The sequence below is a fragment of the Pseudophryne corroboree genome, chromosome 8 (assembly GCF_028390025.1).
Source record: "Pseudophryne corroboree isolate aPseCor3 chromosome 8, aPseCor3.hap2, whole genome shotgun sequence".
Lineage (NCBI taxonomy): Eukaryota > Metazoa > Chordata > Amphibia > Anura > Myobatrachidae > Pseudophryne > Pseudophryne corroboree.
Genome location: NC_086451.1, coordinates 286,154,879 through 286,170,082, shown reverse-complemented (window position 1 = coordinate 286,170,082; position 15,204 = coordinate 286,154,879). Strand labels below are relative to the sequence as shown.

General features: G+C 44.2%; 1 protein-coding gene across 9 annotated transcripts in view; it reads right to left on the bottom strand.

Moving 5' to 3' along the window:
• Positions 1-15,204, bottom strand: part of LOC134948960 (phosphatidylinositol-binding clathrin assembly protein-like) — a 340,585-nt gene that overhangs the window by 188,753 nt on the left and 136,628 nt on the right. For all 9 annotated transcript variants that reach the window (XR_010183069.1, XM_063937265.1, XM_063937266.1 and 6 more), the window contains exons 4-8: positions 14,234-14,336; positions 14,055-14,148; positions 13,856-13,967; positions 5,943-6,049; positions 5,342-5,383 (exon numbers count right to left, since the gene is read on the bottom strand). Coding sequence is in view for 8 of the 9 variants with exons in the window: in XM_063937265.1 (XP_063793335.1) it covers positions 5,342-5,383; positions 5,943-6,049; positions 13,856-13,967; positions 14,055-14,148; positions 14,234-14,336 (458 nt within the window). In the remaining variant the exon portion in view is untranslated. The remainder of the gene's footprint in view (positions 1-5,341; positions 5,384-5,942; positions 6,050-13,855; positions 13,968-14,054; positions 14,149-14,233; positions 14,337-15,204) is intronic.

Here is a 15,204-nt window from a genome sequence, read left to right as displayed (position 1 = left end):
GCGTACACTGTGGACGACTTGAACGATTTATCGTACCGATCTGTTGGGAATCAGTCAAATCGTTAAAAATAACTAGTGTGTACCCAGTTTAAGAAAATAGGATTTTGGTACTTACCAGGTAAATCCTTTTCTTTGAATCCATAGGGGGCACTGGAGTACACTTGGGATATGGACGGCTTAGCAGAAACAAAGGCACTGAATATTTAAATTTAGAACTCTCCACCCCTCCATATCCCCGCGTACCTCAGTGTAGTACCTCAGTGTTTTTTACTGAGCCGAACAGGAACTATAGAGAGGTTGACAATGGAGAATTCCTATAACCTAACGGACAACAACAAAGTTGACACATAACGTTACTGACAACGAAACAGTTGACACCATAACCGATAGAACCTTATAATTTGAACCAGTCGGTGAAAATGTGTTACCATAAGATCCCCTGAGCTTAATACAATCCAGGTAAAACTGCTCTGGGTGGGCGTCCAGTGCCCCCTATGGATTCAAAGAAAAGGATTTACCTGGTAAGTACCAAAATCCTATTTTCTTTTTCATCCACTAGGGGTCACTGGAGTACTCTTGGGACGTACCAAAGCTTCCCCCGTGGGCGAGAGAGCTGTTTGACACCTGTAACACTAGGCGGCCAAAGCTAGATGCTGATGCCGCTAACGTATCAAACCTGTAAAAGCGCACAAACGTGTGCACTGAAGACCATGTAGCCACACGGTCAAGCTGCGTCGTAGAAGCTCTACGACCAGCTGGCCATGACGTTCCCACAGAACCTGTGGGATGAGCTATTACTGATGTAGGCGACTGTAACCTAGCCTTAAGGTAAGCCTGACGTATAGTCAGTTTTATCTATCTGGATAAGGTCTGCTGAGAAGCTGGCCAACCCCACTTGGCAGCATCATAGAGAACAAACAACGTATCCGTATTACGAACTGTAGACGTTCGGGACATATAAACGCGTAATGCGCGTACCACATTCAGAATTCTAGAATGTGCTGTCAACACAGGAACCACTATTGGTTGATTGATGTGAAAAGATGACACTAGCTTTGGTAAGAAATCGGGATTCGTCCGAAGTTCCGCTCTGTCATCAGGAAACACCAAATACGGTGGCTTGCATGACAAGGCACCCAAATTTGAAAAACGCCTTGCCGAAGCTAAGGCTAGAAGAAAAAAAACGTTTACCAAGTCAGAAACTTAATATCCACTTGCTGTAAGGGTTCAAAATATGAAGACTGTAAGAAATCTGAACCCAAATTCAAGTCCCATGGCGCTGTAGGTGGAATAAATGGAGGCTGTACTCTGAGGACACCCTACAGAAAAGTGTGTACCGACGGCAATAGAGCCAATCGTCTTTGAAAATAAATTGACAACACAGATACCTGCACCTTCAGTGTAGATAAACGCAGTCCTCCATCCAACCCCGTCTGTAAAAATAACAGAATACGGGTAACTTGAAAGATGATGTCGGAAACTTCCGAGCTTCACACCAACCTATATAGGCACGCCAAATTCTGTAATAATGAGCTGCCGTAACCGGCTTCCTAGCTCGTAACATGGTTGGTATAACCGATACTGTAATGCCCTCTCTTCTTAAGAGGGCGGTCTCAACAACCACCCTGTCAACCGCAGCCGCGCTAAATAGGGGTAAACGAACTGCCCCTGTTGTAACGGGTTGGACGTAGTATGAGCGGCCAAGGATCGTCTGCGAGTAGTCCTCGGAAATTCGAGAACCAAACTCTCCGAGACCCATGAGATATCACTAGTATGACTGTGACGGACTCTCTTATGATCCGTTTTAGCAACGGAGAGAGCAGCGGAAAACGGTGGAAACAGATACACGAGGCTGTACGGCCACGCGATTGTGAGAGCATCCACCGCCACTGCCCTTAGGATCTGTCGTTCTGGACACATACTGGGCGTTTGTAATTGTGGCGAGATGGCATCATGTCCACCTGAGGGTAACCCCACCTGTGGACCAACATGTGAAACACCTCTGGATTTAATGCCCAGACTCCTGGATGAAAATCCCGACGGCTGAGATCATCTGTCTAGCAGATGTCCACTCCCGGAATGAACCCAGTCGACAATATCACCTTGTGGTATTCTGGGCAATTGAGGATTCGAGCTACTTCCCGCATTGCCATGCGGCTTCTCGTTCCTCCCTGGTTGTTGTGTATGCGACTGCCGTCGCGTTGTCTGACTGCACTTGGACAGTCTGAGAGCGAAGCATGTAGTGCATTGTAAATTGCACGGAGTTCCAGGACATTTATAGACAGCAATCTGTCGTGATCCGTTTAGAAACCCTGTCGCTGACCATTTTAAACTACAACTCCCCAACCTCTGAGACTCTCGCCCAGAGTAGAGACACCCTCGCTTCCCTGTGGGAAATCTGCCTATGTGAGGGCAACTACTGCTGTTGAAATGGACGCGAGTGAAAACCTCCGAACTGAAGCGCTTCGAAAGCCCATCATTGTTCCTAATAGGCGAATACACAAATGTACCGATAGTGTGCGTGGCTTGAGCACTAATTGTACCAGATGGCGTATAATCTGTTCTTTCTGGTGTAGTAGGTAAATTCTTTGATTTACCGTATCTGGAATCATACCTAGGAATTGAAGTCGTTGAGACGAAATTAGATGCGATTGTTTTTGAAGTTGACACTGCAACCGTGGTGTACGTTAGCAGCGCAAGTTGGAGGAGCATCTGTTGAAACGGAGCTCTTATGAGCAGATCGTTAAGTATGGAACGATTGTCACTGCCAGGAATCTGAAATGAGCTATCATCACAAACATCACTTTGGTGAATACCCGAGGCGCTGACAAGAGGCCAAACGGTAGAGCCTGAAACGGTTAATGGCTGTGGCGTATTGCCAAACGCAAGAACCTGTGATGAGGTGACCAAACCGGAATGTGTAAGTACGCATCCTGGAGATCAAGCGCAACCATGCAATCGTGTGGCTCCAAATATGCAAATACTGACCGCAGAAAATCCATCTTCAATCTGTAGTAAGTGACTTACTGATTGAGACTGCGATGGAGCCCTCCGGCTTTGGTACCACAAACAGACGGGAATAATAACCCTGACCTTGTTGGTGTACCAGGCCTGGAATTAAAAACTGCTGAATCCAGCAGAGACTGAATGGCAACCTGCCAAAACGCCTTATTTCGTCCGACAGAGGCAGTCCTGTCTTTTAACCCTAAATAGCGGATCCATCCATGAGTGGATGGCTGGAAACCCGGCAAATGTAACGTGTAAAGGCGCGCTCCCACAATTGGAAATTCGAGATGGGCTGGGAGCCCGTCAAGCCACTGGCTTGTTGTGACTTTAGCGCCCTGGCGTTACAAGGCGTGACTGTTTTTGTACCACAGCCTTGAAAAGACTGAAGTCTAAAGGCTTTAAATGCCGGACCAGAGTATTTCCGTCTTGATACCGGAGGAGGCAATGGCTAGACTCCCCCCCCCCCCCCGTCAAGCCACTGGCTTGTTGTGACTTTAGCGCCCTGGCGTTACAAGGCGTGACTGTTTTTGTACCACAGCCTTGAAAAGACTGAAGTCTAAAGGCTTTAAATGCCGGACCAGAGTATTTCCGTCTTGATACCGGAGGAGGCAATGGCTAGACTCCCCCCCCCCCCCCCCGTCAAGCCACTGGCTTGTTGTGACTTTAGCGCCCTGGCGTTACAAGGCGTGACTGTTTTTGTACCACAGCCTTGAAAAGACTGAAGTCTAAAGGCTTTAAATGCCGGACCAGAGTATTTCCGTCTTGATACCCCCCCCCCCCCCTGACTTGATACGCCCCTGACGGAGCGCCTGGCGGGAGGACGGAGCGCCTGGGGCGGGCGGTCGGAGCGGCTGGGGCGGCCATTATGAGCGGCAGTGAGCGGGCGGCATTACCAACGGACCCCACACAGCGGGGCGGCAGCCTGCGGTGACCGCCCCGTTTCCCCAGCATACCTTGTTGTGCGACGGGCTTCAATCTGTAAGCTCCGAGCTCTTCAGTTTATGGCTGCGACGGTGCTTGTATCTGTAAGCTCCGTCCAGCTGTTGCAGGAGGCAGTGGACTGCCTGTGGCTGTGAGGGTGCTCTTTGTGAGGACCGACACGCCATGCGCTCCGTGCAGCGGCACTATCCCGGACCCATGTTTTTACAGAAACTGGGAAGGGATGTGCGAAGTGAAAAAGTAAAAATGTAAAAGTAAAAATGAGAAATTAATAAAATCTTCAACAAAGTGTGGGAACTCCACACAAGCCTCGTTAGTGCTGTGAGCACAGAAAAAAACACTGAGGTACTACACTGAGGTACTCGGGGATATGGAGGGGTGGAGAGTTCTAAATTTAAATATTCAGTGCCTTTGTTTCTGCTAAGCCGTCCATATCCCAAGAGTACTCCAGTGACCCCTAGTGGATGAAAAAGAAATTACATTACTGGAAGAAATCACTTCAGATATTTTAGAATGCCCTTGCTGCGCAGGTACACATTGCACATTTTCTTGGCTCTGTTTTGTTAGATATGTTGCAAGTTAAACTTTACTCATATGAGAAAGTATATTAAAGGCTTACAATTTAATTCAGTAAGACGAATTACTGACATTTCTACTACTAAATCATGTCTGCTGATATTAATTGACAATATGCATCATGAATGCTGCAGCGATGCATAATTTCACAATATAATGCTCAGGAACCTATTTCCTGCAAGTAATTAAATCAACAACTTAACACAGGGTGCAGTCAAAATGCCGGCTGTTGGGATCCCAGCATTCAGGATACCAACGCTGGAATCCGGTAAGTCGACATTACACCGGCAGGCGGAATCCCGATACCCATCCGGAATTACAACTCGGTTGGTGGGTCCATGCCACCAACCCAGTGGGAATAGAACCCAAGAACCCATGGTGAGGGAAGCCCATAGTGTGGCGAGTGCAGTAAACCCGCGAGGGGGACTTGCTGCCGGGACTCTGATAGACGGAATGGCGCCGTTGCTATACTGACAGCCGGTATCCCCTCTACCAGTATATCATACCAGATCCCTTAACACAGCTGCAAGGTATTGTACAAAACTGAACACACTGTCAAGCTTGGTCCATTATATCAATCAGAATGTGATGCTATGTTAAAATGGTTAACTCCTGGATCATGGAGAGCATATTTAACAATTATTTAACACAGATTACAGTATATCTGAATTCACCAGTTCACATGAATGGGTTTCCATATAAAATGTATATGGAAGAGAAATCTTCTCAGGAAAATGGTTAATGAGTAAAGCAATAAAAACAGAGGCATGGGAGGAATTTGAAATGGATGAGTTTAAATGAAGATGAAATGCACACTGACCTGAGTAAGATCTGGAATGTCACCCTGATCAATCCCAACTTGCTGAGTTCACAAAAAAGGGGGAAAAGAAAAATGTACATTATTTCATGCAGTGACAATGGAGAGTGCTGTGGGTTCTGAATGCTTACACACACATCATGAAGGTAAAAGGGACTTTACTAACTTAATGGACTGGTACAGTGGCAATTGCTGACAACGACATCATTTTATAAGACAACAAAAAACAACAACAGGAAAATTAACCAAATCCCCACAAAAATCAGGCAATCTTTTGTACTTGCACAAATGTCCAAGCTTTAGCACTCTGAACATCATGCAATTGTTGCTAATGCAATCTAATACATACATGGCAGAATCATGTTACATATTAATTTTGGAAAAGGATATTGTATATACAGAATTAAAATAAAAAAAATAAAAAACTTGCAAGTTGAAGGAAAGTGAGAATGGCATTAGCTGTATGGTAACCGCTTTGCATTCACGGATAGTTGGCAAACCAAGTATTTTGCAGCATTCCAATCGTATCATGCATGACACATGCTACTGTACCAGTGCCAAGAGCTAAATAAGGCCCCTGTAATGCAGGCATGACAGTACTGACCTCTGCCACTTTCAGGAATTCTGACAGTTTGGTCATTCGAGCAAGAAATTTCTTATAAATATCCAAAGCTTCTTTACACTGGTTCTTTTTCATATCAAAGTATTTTTCTAATTGGGGAAAAAAAAAAAAAAATTAAAAAAAGAAGAACAAATAGTTACCAGCACACTTTATGAATGATAACACAATAATTAAGTCACAAAAGGAAAAATGAATTGACTGTGTGTCCACAAATTCTCGGGGGGAGGAGGGGGAGGGCAACAAGAACCGTACACTTCTGCAGCGTGGTGGATACACACACTACAGACAGTACATCCTGATGGACTTAATAGGATGATGCAATTTTATAAATGGCACTCATTCTTTCATTATTGTACAGGTTTTGGATACCTGCGCTCATCCTCTATTTGGTGTTTGTATGTGAGAATTAATGTATTTCTATGATCTGTAAATACCTTTATAAGTCACAATGCTTAGTATAACAGATGGTACAATAATTCATATATAATCGATGATATATCATCGATATCATAAATGCCCTTATTTGCAATAATAACATGCATATTGTGTGAACATCCGATGTATAGGGAAAATAAACACAAGATGAAATAAAATATGGTATTGCCGCGTGATGAATATCCTAAAGAAAAGTCTTGTGAGAAAAGGAGTATCTTTGTTCCAGATATATAAGAGTCAGTCTTTATCTGAAGGGATTTCCTTTTCCCTCAGTGTGAGTCTAAGCAGTGTGCCCAGAGGCGGTTCTTTGTCAATAATTGATCGTAGGTGGAGGTCGTGTTCTGGGAGGCCGGCATCCAGGCCTGCCAGGTGCAACTTACCTTCACGATGTGATGTTTAGTTCTCTTTGTTCACTCTCTGGTGAGTGATGATGTGGCCGCTTGCGCTGTTTCCGCTGTATCCGTCCCTGGTGGTGCTCCTCAGCAGACAGAGCTGGAAGCCTTCCTGGCTCTGCTGCTAGGCTGCCGGGTCCCGCCGGAAGCCGCACTGAACAACCGGAAGTTGCGTTGCCACAACGCTCCGCTTCTTCCTATGTCCTGTGCGGTCTCAACGGCCAATCCACTCGCCGGCCGGCGAGGAGTCTTGTGGATGTAGTTTGCGGTGATGTGCTGGCAGGCTTGAGGTGTTTGCATGGATCTGTTGCCAACGCGTTTCGGCCGCAAATGGTCTTCTTCAAGGATTCAGAGTGCTGTCCCATGGGGTTCTTTTATTGGTCTTTCTGACCAATCGTATGCGGTGGGTGTGGTTCCAAATGGGTGATTGATGTTGTGGTGGGTGTGGTTCCAAATGGGTGATTGATGTTTCCATGGAAATGCTTCACTTCGTGCATCTGTTCATTTCAAACAGTATGGTGTTTGATGACAACATGTATGTCCCATATATAGATAGTGGTTTCTTGGTCATATGTATCAACATACATGAATAGTACGGTAGTTCTACGGTTAAGTAAAGATAACATTTTCTACAAACATATCACATTTGCATATGTATTCATGTCTATGTATAAGTGGATATGGGCCTCCCAGAACACGACCTCCACCCTACGATCAATTATTGACAAAGAACCGCCTCTGGGCACACTGCTTAGACTCACACTGAGGGGAAAGGAAATCCCTTCAGATAAAGACTGACTCTTATATATCTGGAACAAAGATACTCCTTTTCTCACAAGACTTTTCTTTAGGATATTCATCACGCGGCAATACCATATTTTATTTCATCTTGTGTTTATTTTCCCTATACATCGGATGTTCACACAATATGCATGTTATTATTGCAAATAAGGGCATTTATGTGTAATCACAATATCATCGATTATATATGAATTATTGTACCATCTGTTATACTAAGCATTGTGACTTATAAAGGTATTTACAGATCATAGAGATACATTATTTCTCACATACAAACACCAAATAGAGGATGAGCGCAGGTATCCAAAACCTGTACAATAACACTAGCCCTAGAGTCTGGACAACTCTCCAGATACCAGCAGCCCCCTTAAACAAGATACACACACTGTGCGCTCCACGCAAACCCCTTGATTCCACTCATTCTTTCATGTAATTGACTATATAACAATTTAAGTAGCTTGCATCCTGATTAGAAGAGTGTGCAAGTGTCTCATTAGCTTGTCCCTCTTGGTGCTTTTGTACTTTGATAATGTCTCTATATGACAATTCTTAGTTCCTTGTTTTTTTTGGACTTTTTGCATTTTCACTAGCCCTTTACAGCAATGTATTATTTGATTCTTCAGTAACATAACAGCTGTAATGTGATACTTTTATAACATTACATCTCTCCGACTACTGAGCTTATTTTACTTCACTTTTGTAGGTCGCTTACATACGCTCATTCAGCACTTGCTCCAGATATTTGCATTAGTGATTACACAAATGGTTTTTGGTTATCTGCTTGTATTGGTCTCTAAAGTGCATGAATATGTTTTCTGCAGTAACAATACATTTGGTCCTATACAGAGCTCTGTATTGTGGTTGTCCTTGTGATTGGTTTCACTTTGCATATGCCACACCCCTTTTATGTCATTGGGTCTCTCCTGAGGATGGAGATTAAACAAGTGTTGGTCTTGATAAAAGGGGTTATTCCCTGAAATGTTGACTTAAAACAACTGACAGTGCTTTATTGCTTGACTGAGACTCAGAGTGCCATCCATACTGCTACTATACAAATTATTATATATATATATATATATATATATATATATATATATTATTTATTTTTATTTTTTTATTTATTTTACATATCTCCAATGATTGCTACAAAATGAATCATACATAACTATTTACAGGAAAATGTGTACAACAAATGCTTTCAATATGTTCTGTGACAATTCTTAATATAAACCGGCAGTTAAAACAGCCAATTTGAAGTACCATCAGTGTTCTGGTCATTCCATATAATGAAATTTACTATGTGTGTTAAAAAAAAAATCCTGCCCCCATCTCCATCTGCAGCACTTCTCATCAGTTTACTACCCCAGTGGCTCACGGCAAGTTGGACCTAAATCAGTTTGGTTTGGCACAGAATACGTTTTTCCTACTAAACATACATTTATGACTCCTTCCACAGGAAGGTGGAATAGGGGGTTGGTAAGAGGCAGGACTGGGAGGAGAAAGCAATAAAGGTAGCCCTTGGCACTGCAACATGTATGCCCTCAGGAATCATTTTTTCTCTTACGTCCTAGAGGATGCTGGGGACTCCGTAAGGACCATGGGGATAGACGGGCTCCGCAGGAGACATGGGCACTTTAAGAAAGACTTTAGGTATGGGTGTGCACTGGCTCCTCCCTATATGCCCCTCCTCCAGACCTCAGTTTGATACTGTGCCCAGAGCTCTCCTGAGTTTCCTGTCAGAAAGTATATTTGTTAGGTTTTTTATTTTCAGGGAGCCTGCTGGCAACAGACTCCCTGCATCGAGGGACTGAGGGGAGAGAAGCAGACCTACTTCTGTGAGTTTCAAGGCTCTGCTTCTTAGGCTACTGGACACCATTAGCTCCAGAGGGATCGGTACGCAGGTCTCACCCTCGCCATCCGTCCCAGAGCCGCGCCGCCGCCGTCCTCCTCACAGAGCCGGAAGGTAGAAGCCGGGTGAGTATGAGTAGAAAGGAAGACTTCAGAGGCGGCAGAAGACTTCATGATCTTCACTGAGGTAACGCACAGCGGTGTAGCTGTGCGCCATTGCTCCCATACACCTCACACACGGCAGTCACTGTAAGGGTGCAGGGCGCCCTTGTATATACACACACATACACACAGCTGGGCACTGTATATATAAAGAGCCCACGCCAGTTTTTAGTATATTTGAGCGGGACAGAAGCCCGCCACCGAGGGGACGGGGCTTCTCCCTCAGCACTCACCAGCGCCATTTTCTCCACAGCACAGCGCTGACAGGAAGCTCCCCGGACTCTCCCCTGCTTATTCCACAGTTAAAGAGGGTTTTGAAGAAGGGGGGGGGGGGGGCACATAATTTGGCGTATATATATATATATATATATGTGTGTGTAAAAACAGCGCTACTGGGTAAACATATTTATATAGTGTTTTTTCCTGAGTCATATAGCGCTGGGTGTGTGCTGGCATACTCTCTCTCTCCAAAGGGCCTTGTGGGGGAACTGTCTTCAGATAAGAGGATTCCCTGAGTGTGTGGTGTGTCGGTACGCGTGTGTCGACATGTCTGAGGTAGAAGGCATTCAGGGGAAGGAGGAGGATAAAATGAATATGGTGTCTCCGTCAACAACGCCGACACCTGACTGGATGGATATGTGGAATGTTTTAAGTGCTAATGTAAATGTATTGCACAAAAGATTAGACAAAGCTGAAGCTAGGGAAAAGCCAGGGAGTCAACCCATGTCTGACCCTATGTCGCAGGGACCTTCGGGGTCTCAAAAGCGCCCACTATCCCAAATAGTAGACACAGATACCGACACGGATTCTGACTCCAGTGTCGACTACGATGATGCAAAGTTACAGCCAAAATTGGCTAAAATGTATTCGATATATGATTATTGCAATAAAAGATGTGTTGCATATCACAGAGGAACTCCCTGTCCCTGACACAAGGGTACACATGTATAAGGGAAAGAAACCTGAGGTAACCTTTCCCCCCTCACAGGAGTTGAATGAATTATGTGAAAAAGCTTGGGAAACTCCAGACAAAAAACTGCAGATTCCCAAAAGGATTCTTATGGCGTATCCTTTCCCGCCAACGGACAGGATACGGTGGGAATACTCCCCTACGGTGGACAAAGCATGGACACGCTTATCCAAAAAGGTAGCGCTGCCATCCCAAGATACGACTACCCTCAGGGATCCTGCTGACCGCAAGCAGGAGGTTACTTTGAAGTCCATTTACACACATTCTGGTACCTTACTCAGACCGGCGATTGCGTCGGCCTGGGTTTGTAGCGCTGTAGCAGCATGGACAGATACCTTATCAGCGGAAATTGAGACCCTAGATAAGGATACCATTTTATTGACCCTAGGGCATATAAAAGATGCTGTCTTATATATGAGAGATGCTCAAAGGGACATTAGTCTACTGGGTTCTAGAATCAACGCTATGTCGATTTCTGCTAGACGAGGCCAATGGACCCGGCAATGGACAGGTGATGCCGACAAAAAGAGGCATATGGAGGTTTTACCTTACAAGGGCGAGGAATTGTTTGGGGAAGGTCTCTCGGACCTGGTCTCCACAGCTACAGCTGGTAAATCAAATTTTTTGCCTTATATTCGCTCACAGCCTAAGAAAGCGCCACATTATCAAATGCAGTCCTTTCGATCACAAAGAAACAAGAAAGTACGAGGTGCGTACCACATCTGGGTTCACTCACAGGTGGATCCCTGGGCAATAGAAATTGTTTCCCAGGGTTACAAGCTGGAATTAGAAGAGGTGCCTCCTCGCCGGTTTTTCAAATTGGCCCTACCTGCTTCTCCCCCGGAAAGAGAGATAGTGTTAAATGCAATTCACAAATTGTATCTTCAACAGGTGGTGGTCAAGGTTCCCCTGCTTCAACAAGGGTAGGGATATTACTCAACCCTGTTTGTAGTCCCGAAACCGGACGGTACGGTCAGACCCATTTTAAATTTAAAATCCCTGAGAATAATAAGAAAAAGAGGAGTGAGAACAATTCTCATTGTTCCAGATTGGCCACGAAGGACATGGTATCCGGATCTGCTGGAAATGCTCACAGAAGATCCGTGGCCTCTTCCTCTGCGACAGGACCTGTTGCAACAGGGGCCCTGTCTGTTCCAAGACTTACCGCGGCTGCGTTTGACGGCATGGCGGTTGACCGCCGGATCGTAGCGGAAAAAGGCATTTCGGATGAGGTCATTCCTACGCTGATAAAGGCTAGGAAGGACGTGACAGCTAAACATTATCACCATATATGGCGAAAATACGTTTCTTGGTGTGAGGCCAGGAATGCTCCTACGGAAGAATTCCATCTGGGCCGTTTCCTTCCTACAGACTGGAGTGAATTTGGGCCTAAAATTAGGCTCCATTAAGGTTCAGATTTCGGCCTTATCCATTTTCTTTCAAAAAGAATTGGCTTCTCTCCCAGAAGTACAGACTTTTGTGAAGGGAGTGCTGCATATTCAGCCTCCTTTTATACCTCCGGTGGCGCCTTGGGACCTTAACGTGGTGTTAAGTTTCCTTAAGTCGCACTGGTTTGAACCGCTTCAAACGGTGGAGTTAAAATATCTCACTTGGAAGGTGGTCATGTTATTAGTCTTGGCTTCGGCTAGGCGAGTGTCGGAATTGGCCTCATAAAAGCCCCTATCTGGTTTTCCATATGGATAGAGCGGTCCTCAATTCTTGCCTAAGGTGGTGTCATCTTTTCATATGAACCAACCTATTGTGGTGCCTGTGGCTACGCGAGACTTGGAGGATTCAGAGTATGTAGTCAGGGCTTTGAAAATGTACGTGGCCAGAACGGCTAGAGTCAGAAAAACAGAAGCACTGTTTGTCCTATATGCGGCCAACAAGGTTGGCGCCCCTGCTTCAAAGCAGACTATTGCTAGCTGGATCTGTAACACGATTCAGCAGGCGCATTCTACGGCAGGATTGCAGTTACCAAAATCTGTTAAGGCCCATTCCACTAGGAAGGTGGGCTCGTCATTGGCGGTTGCCCGAGGGGTCTCGGCACTGCAACTATGTCGAGCTGCTACTTGGTCGGGTTCAAACACCTTTGCAAAGTTCTATAAGTTTGATACCCTGGCTGAGGAGGACCTCCTGTTTGCTCAATCGGTGCTGCAGAGTCATCCGCAGTCTACCGCCCGTTTGGGAGCTTTGGTAAAATCCCCATGGTCCTTACGGAGTCCCCAGCATCCTCTAGGACGTAAGAGAAAATAAGATTTTAAACCTACCAGTAAATCTTTTTCTCGTAGTCCGTAGAGGATGCTGGGCGCCCGTCCCAAGTGCGGACTACTTCTGCAAGACTTGTATATAGTTTTGCTTACATAAGGGTTATGTTATAGTTTTCATCGGTCTTGGACTGATGCTATGTTGGTTTCATACTGTTAACTGGTTAGTATATCACAAGTTATACGGTGTGATTGGTGTGGCTTGTATGAATCTTGCCCTTGGATTAACAAAAATCCTTTCCTCGTACTGTCCGTCTCCTCTGGGCACAGTTTATCTAACTGAGGTCTGGAGGAGGGGCATAGAGGGAGGAGCCAGTGCACACCCATACCTAAAGTATTTCTTAAAGTGCCCATGTCTCCTGCGGAGCCCGTCTATCCCCATGGTCCTTACGGAGTCCCCAGCATCCTCTACAGACTACGAGAAAAAGATTTACCGGTAGGTTTAAAATCTTATTTTCTTCTGGTTGCCTGAGGGTTGGTTCAACAGTCTATGGCGAGGAGGTTTTGCTTCTCAAAAGCATAAGTCACATACGTAAATTCTTACGGCATTTAACATAATATGCTGAGCTTTATGTATAAATACACAATTGCATCCTTTTTTTTTTTAACGCATTTTACATTTGAGTTTAGACATAAATGTGTTCAAGCAGATCAAGGATCACTCAGACTTGCGTAGCAGAGAGGGTAGTGGGATGAAGCAGAAATTGACTATAAATTACAGCAGCATGACTGTGGGAAAATAAACTCAACCCCTCCAAAACATCTTTTTCCAAAATTTTTACACTTATTTTGACACACAAAACAAAACGGAACAAACATTTGAAGGTTAGAGTCCCAATAAATAAAATACTAGTCAAATGCTCCAATCTATAAAGCCACTTCTCTCCAATTCACAATGATGCAAAACAGTGAAGACTCCTCTATAGAAACATGTCAGCCTTAGGGAAAGGCATGGAGCAGCCATTGCTGGACACAATGCATTTTGGTGTGACAAAGACTTTAAATGAGAGGCACACGTACCTAGCAAATTAATAACACCTTCATTGTAGGCAGCAAACAATCGGATCGAATCCTTGAACAGCAGCATGAAGCCTGTATTTATAACACCATTTGTTAACTCATTTGGATTTGCCTTAAAAAGAAAAAAGAAATAAAGTAAAACAAATAGTAATAACAGTAAGTATAAATTACAAAAGAAACATTGTACTCTTACACCTACATCAAAATCCAGTAGCGCATCAAGCTGGTTCTGAATTATAGGAAGCGTTTTCAGCAGCTTTTCTGTAGCCATAGTCCTCATCACCCCATCTATCCTGAAAGGAGCATAATAAAAACAACACTTTTGAAAAAGCAAAGCAGCCACCTACTGCTAATGTGAATGATATGTGGTGAACATACCCTCTCTTCATTTTGGTAAAGTCCACTGCTACAAGTCTGTACGAAAGTGCTTTTTCATTTAAATATCTGCTGTAGCGCCTGATGAAGGTTGACATATCATAACCTAGAAAATAATATAAAAAAAAAAAATGTAAGAAATTAAGGCAAACAATTAGGGCCTGTTTCTGAGTCGGAGGCTGAAGCGAACGTGTGTGCTTCTTTTGCCGGTTTAGCAAGTACAACTTCATGCTATTACTGCTACAAGCCATTCCATGGTGAACATTCATGTATCTGAATGTGCAAAGACTATGATGCCCACTTGGTGCGTCTTTAGACACTAAAATATACTTGGTACGTGTTTTAGATAAAACTATCGGTTGCATCATCCCCGTTAAAGAATCTCCGTCAGAGTATGGCCTGCAATGTGAGCGATTAAGCATCTGTGTTTGCAACCAGTCCAGTGACACAGCCACGACATACCCACAAGTCAGTACATTGCCGTGCATCTGAATAGCCACCTACCAGTCACATCTCAGCACATTTGTGAGGCCTCAATCGCTACAGCACCTTTTTAGCTACTTAGACGCATGCACAGTTGAAAACCATCAAACATTTGCGCAAATATCAGCAAAGTGTGTGACTCAGAATCAGCCCCTAAATCTTATGCAAGCAACTCTTATTTTAGAGAAATGGTAATAAGCACACATTTTAATTTTTACACATAAATACACACACACAGTCACACAAAAAGAAAAGTATGACACTCAAAATAGGTATTTGTACTTATCAGGCCATATTTTACAATCATTAACTCCTCACAAAGGGCCCAATTAAGACCTGATTTTTTTTTAATCAGGAACCAATAGAGAATAGTGTAAAAATCTTTAATCTTAGTAAGAGAATTTTAACTAGTGATGAGGAGAAAGTTTTGAAACGAGGCTAAAAATTTGCCCCGACTAGTCAAATAGACTCTTTTGACTTCTATGTTGATC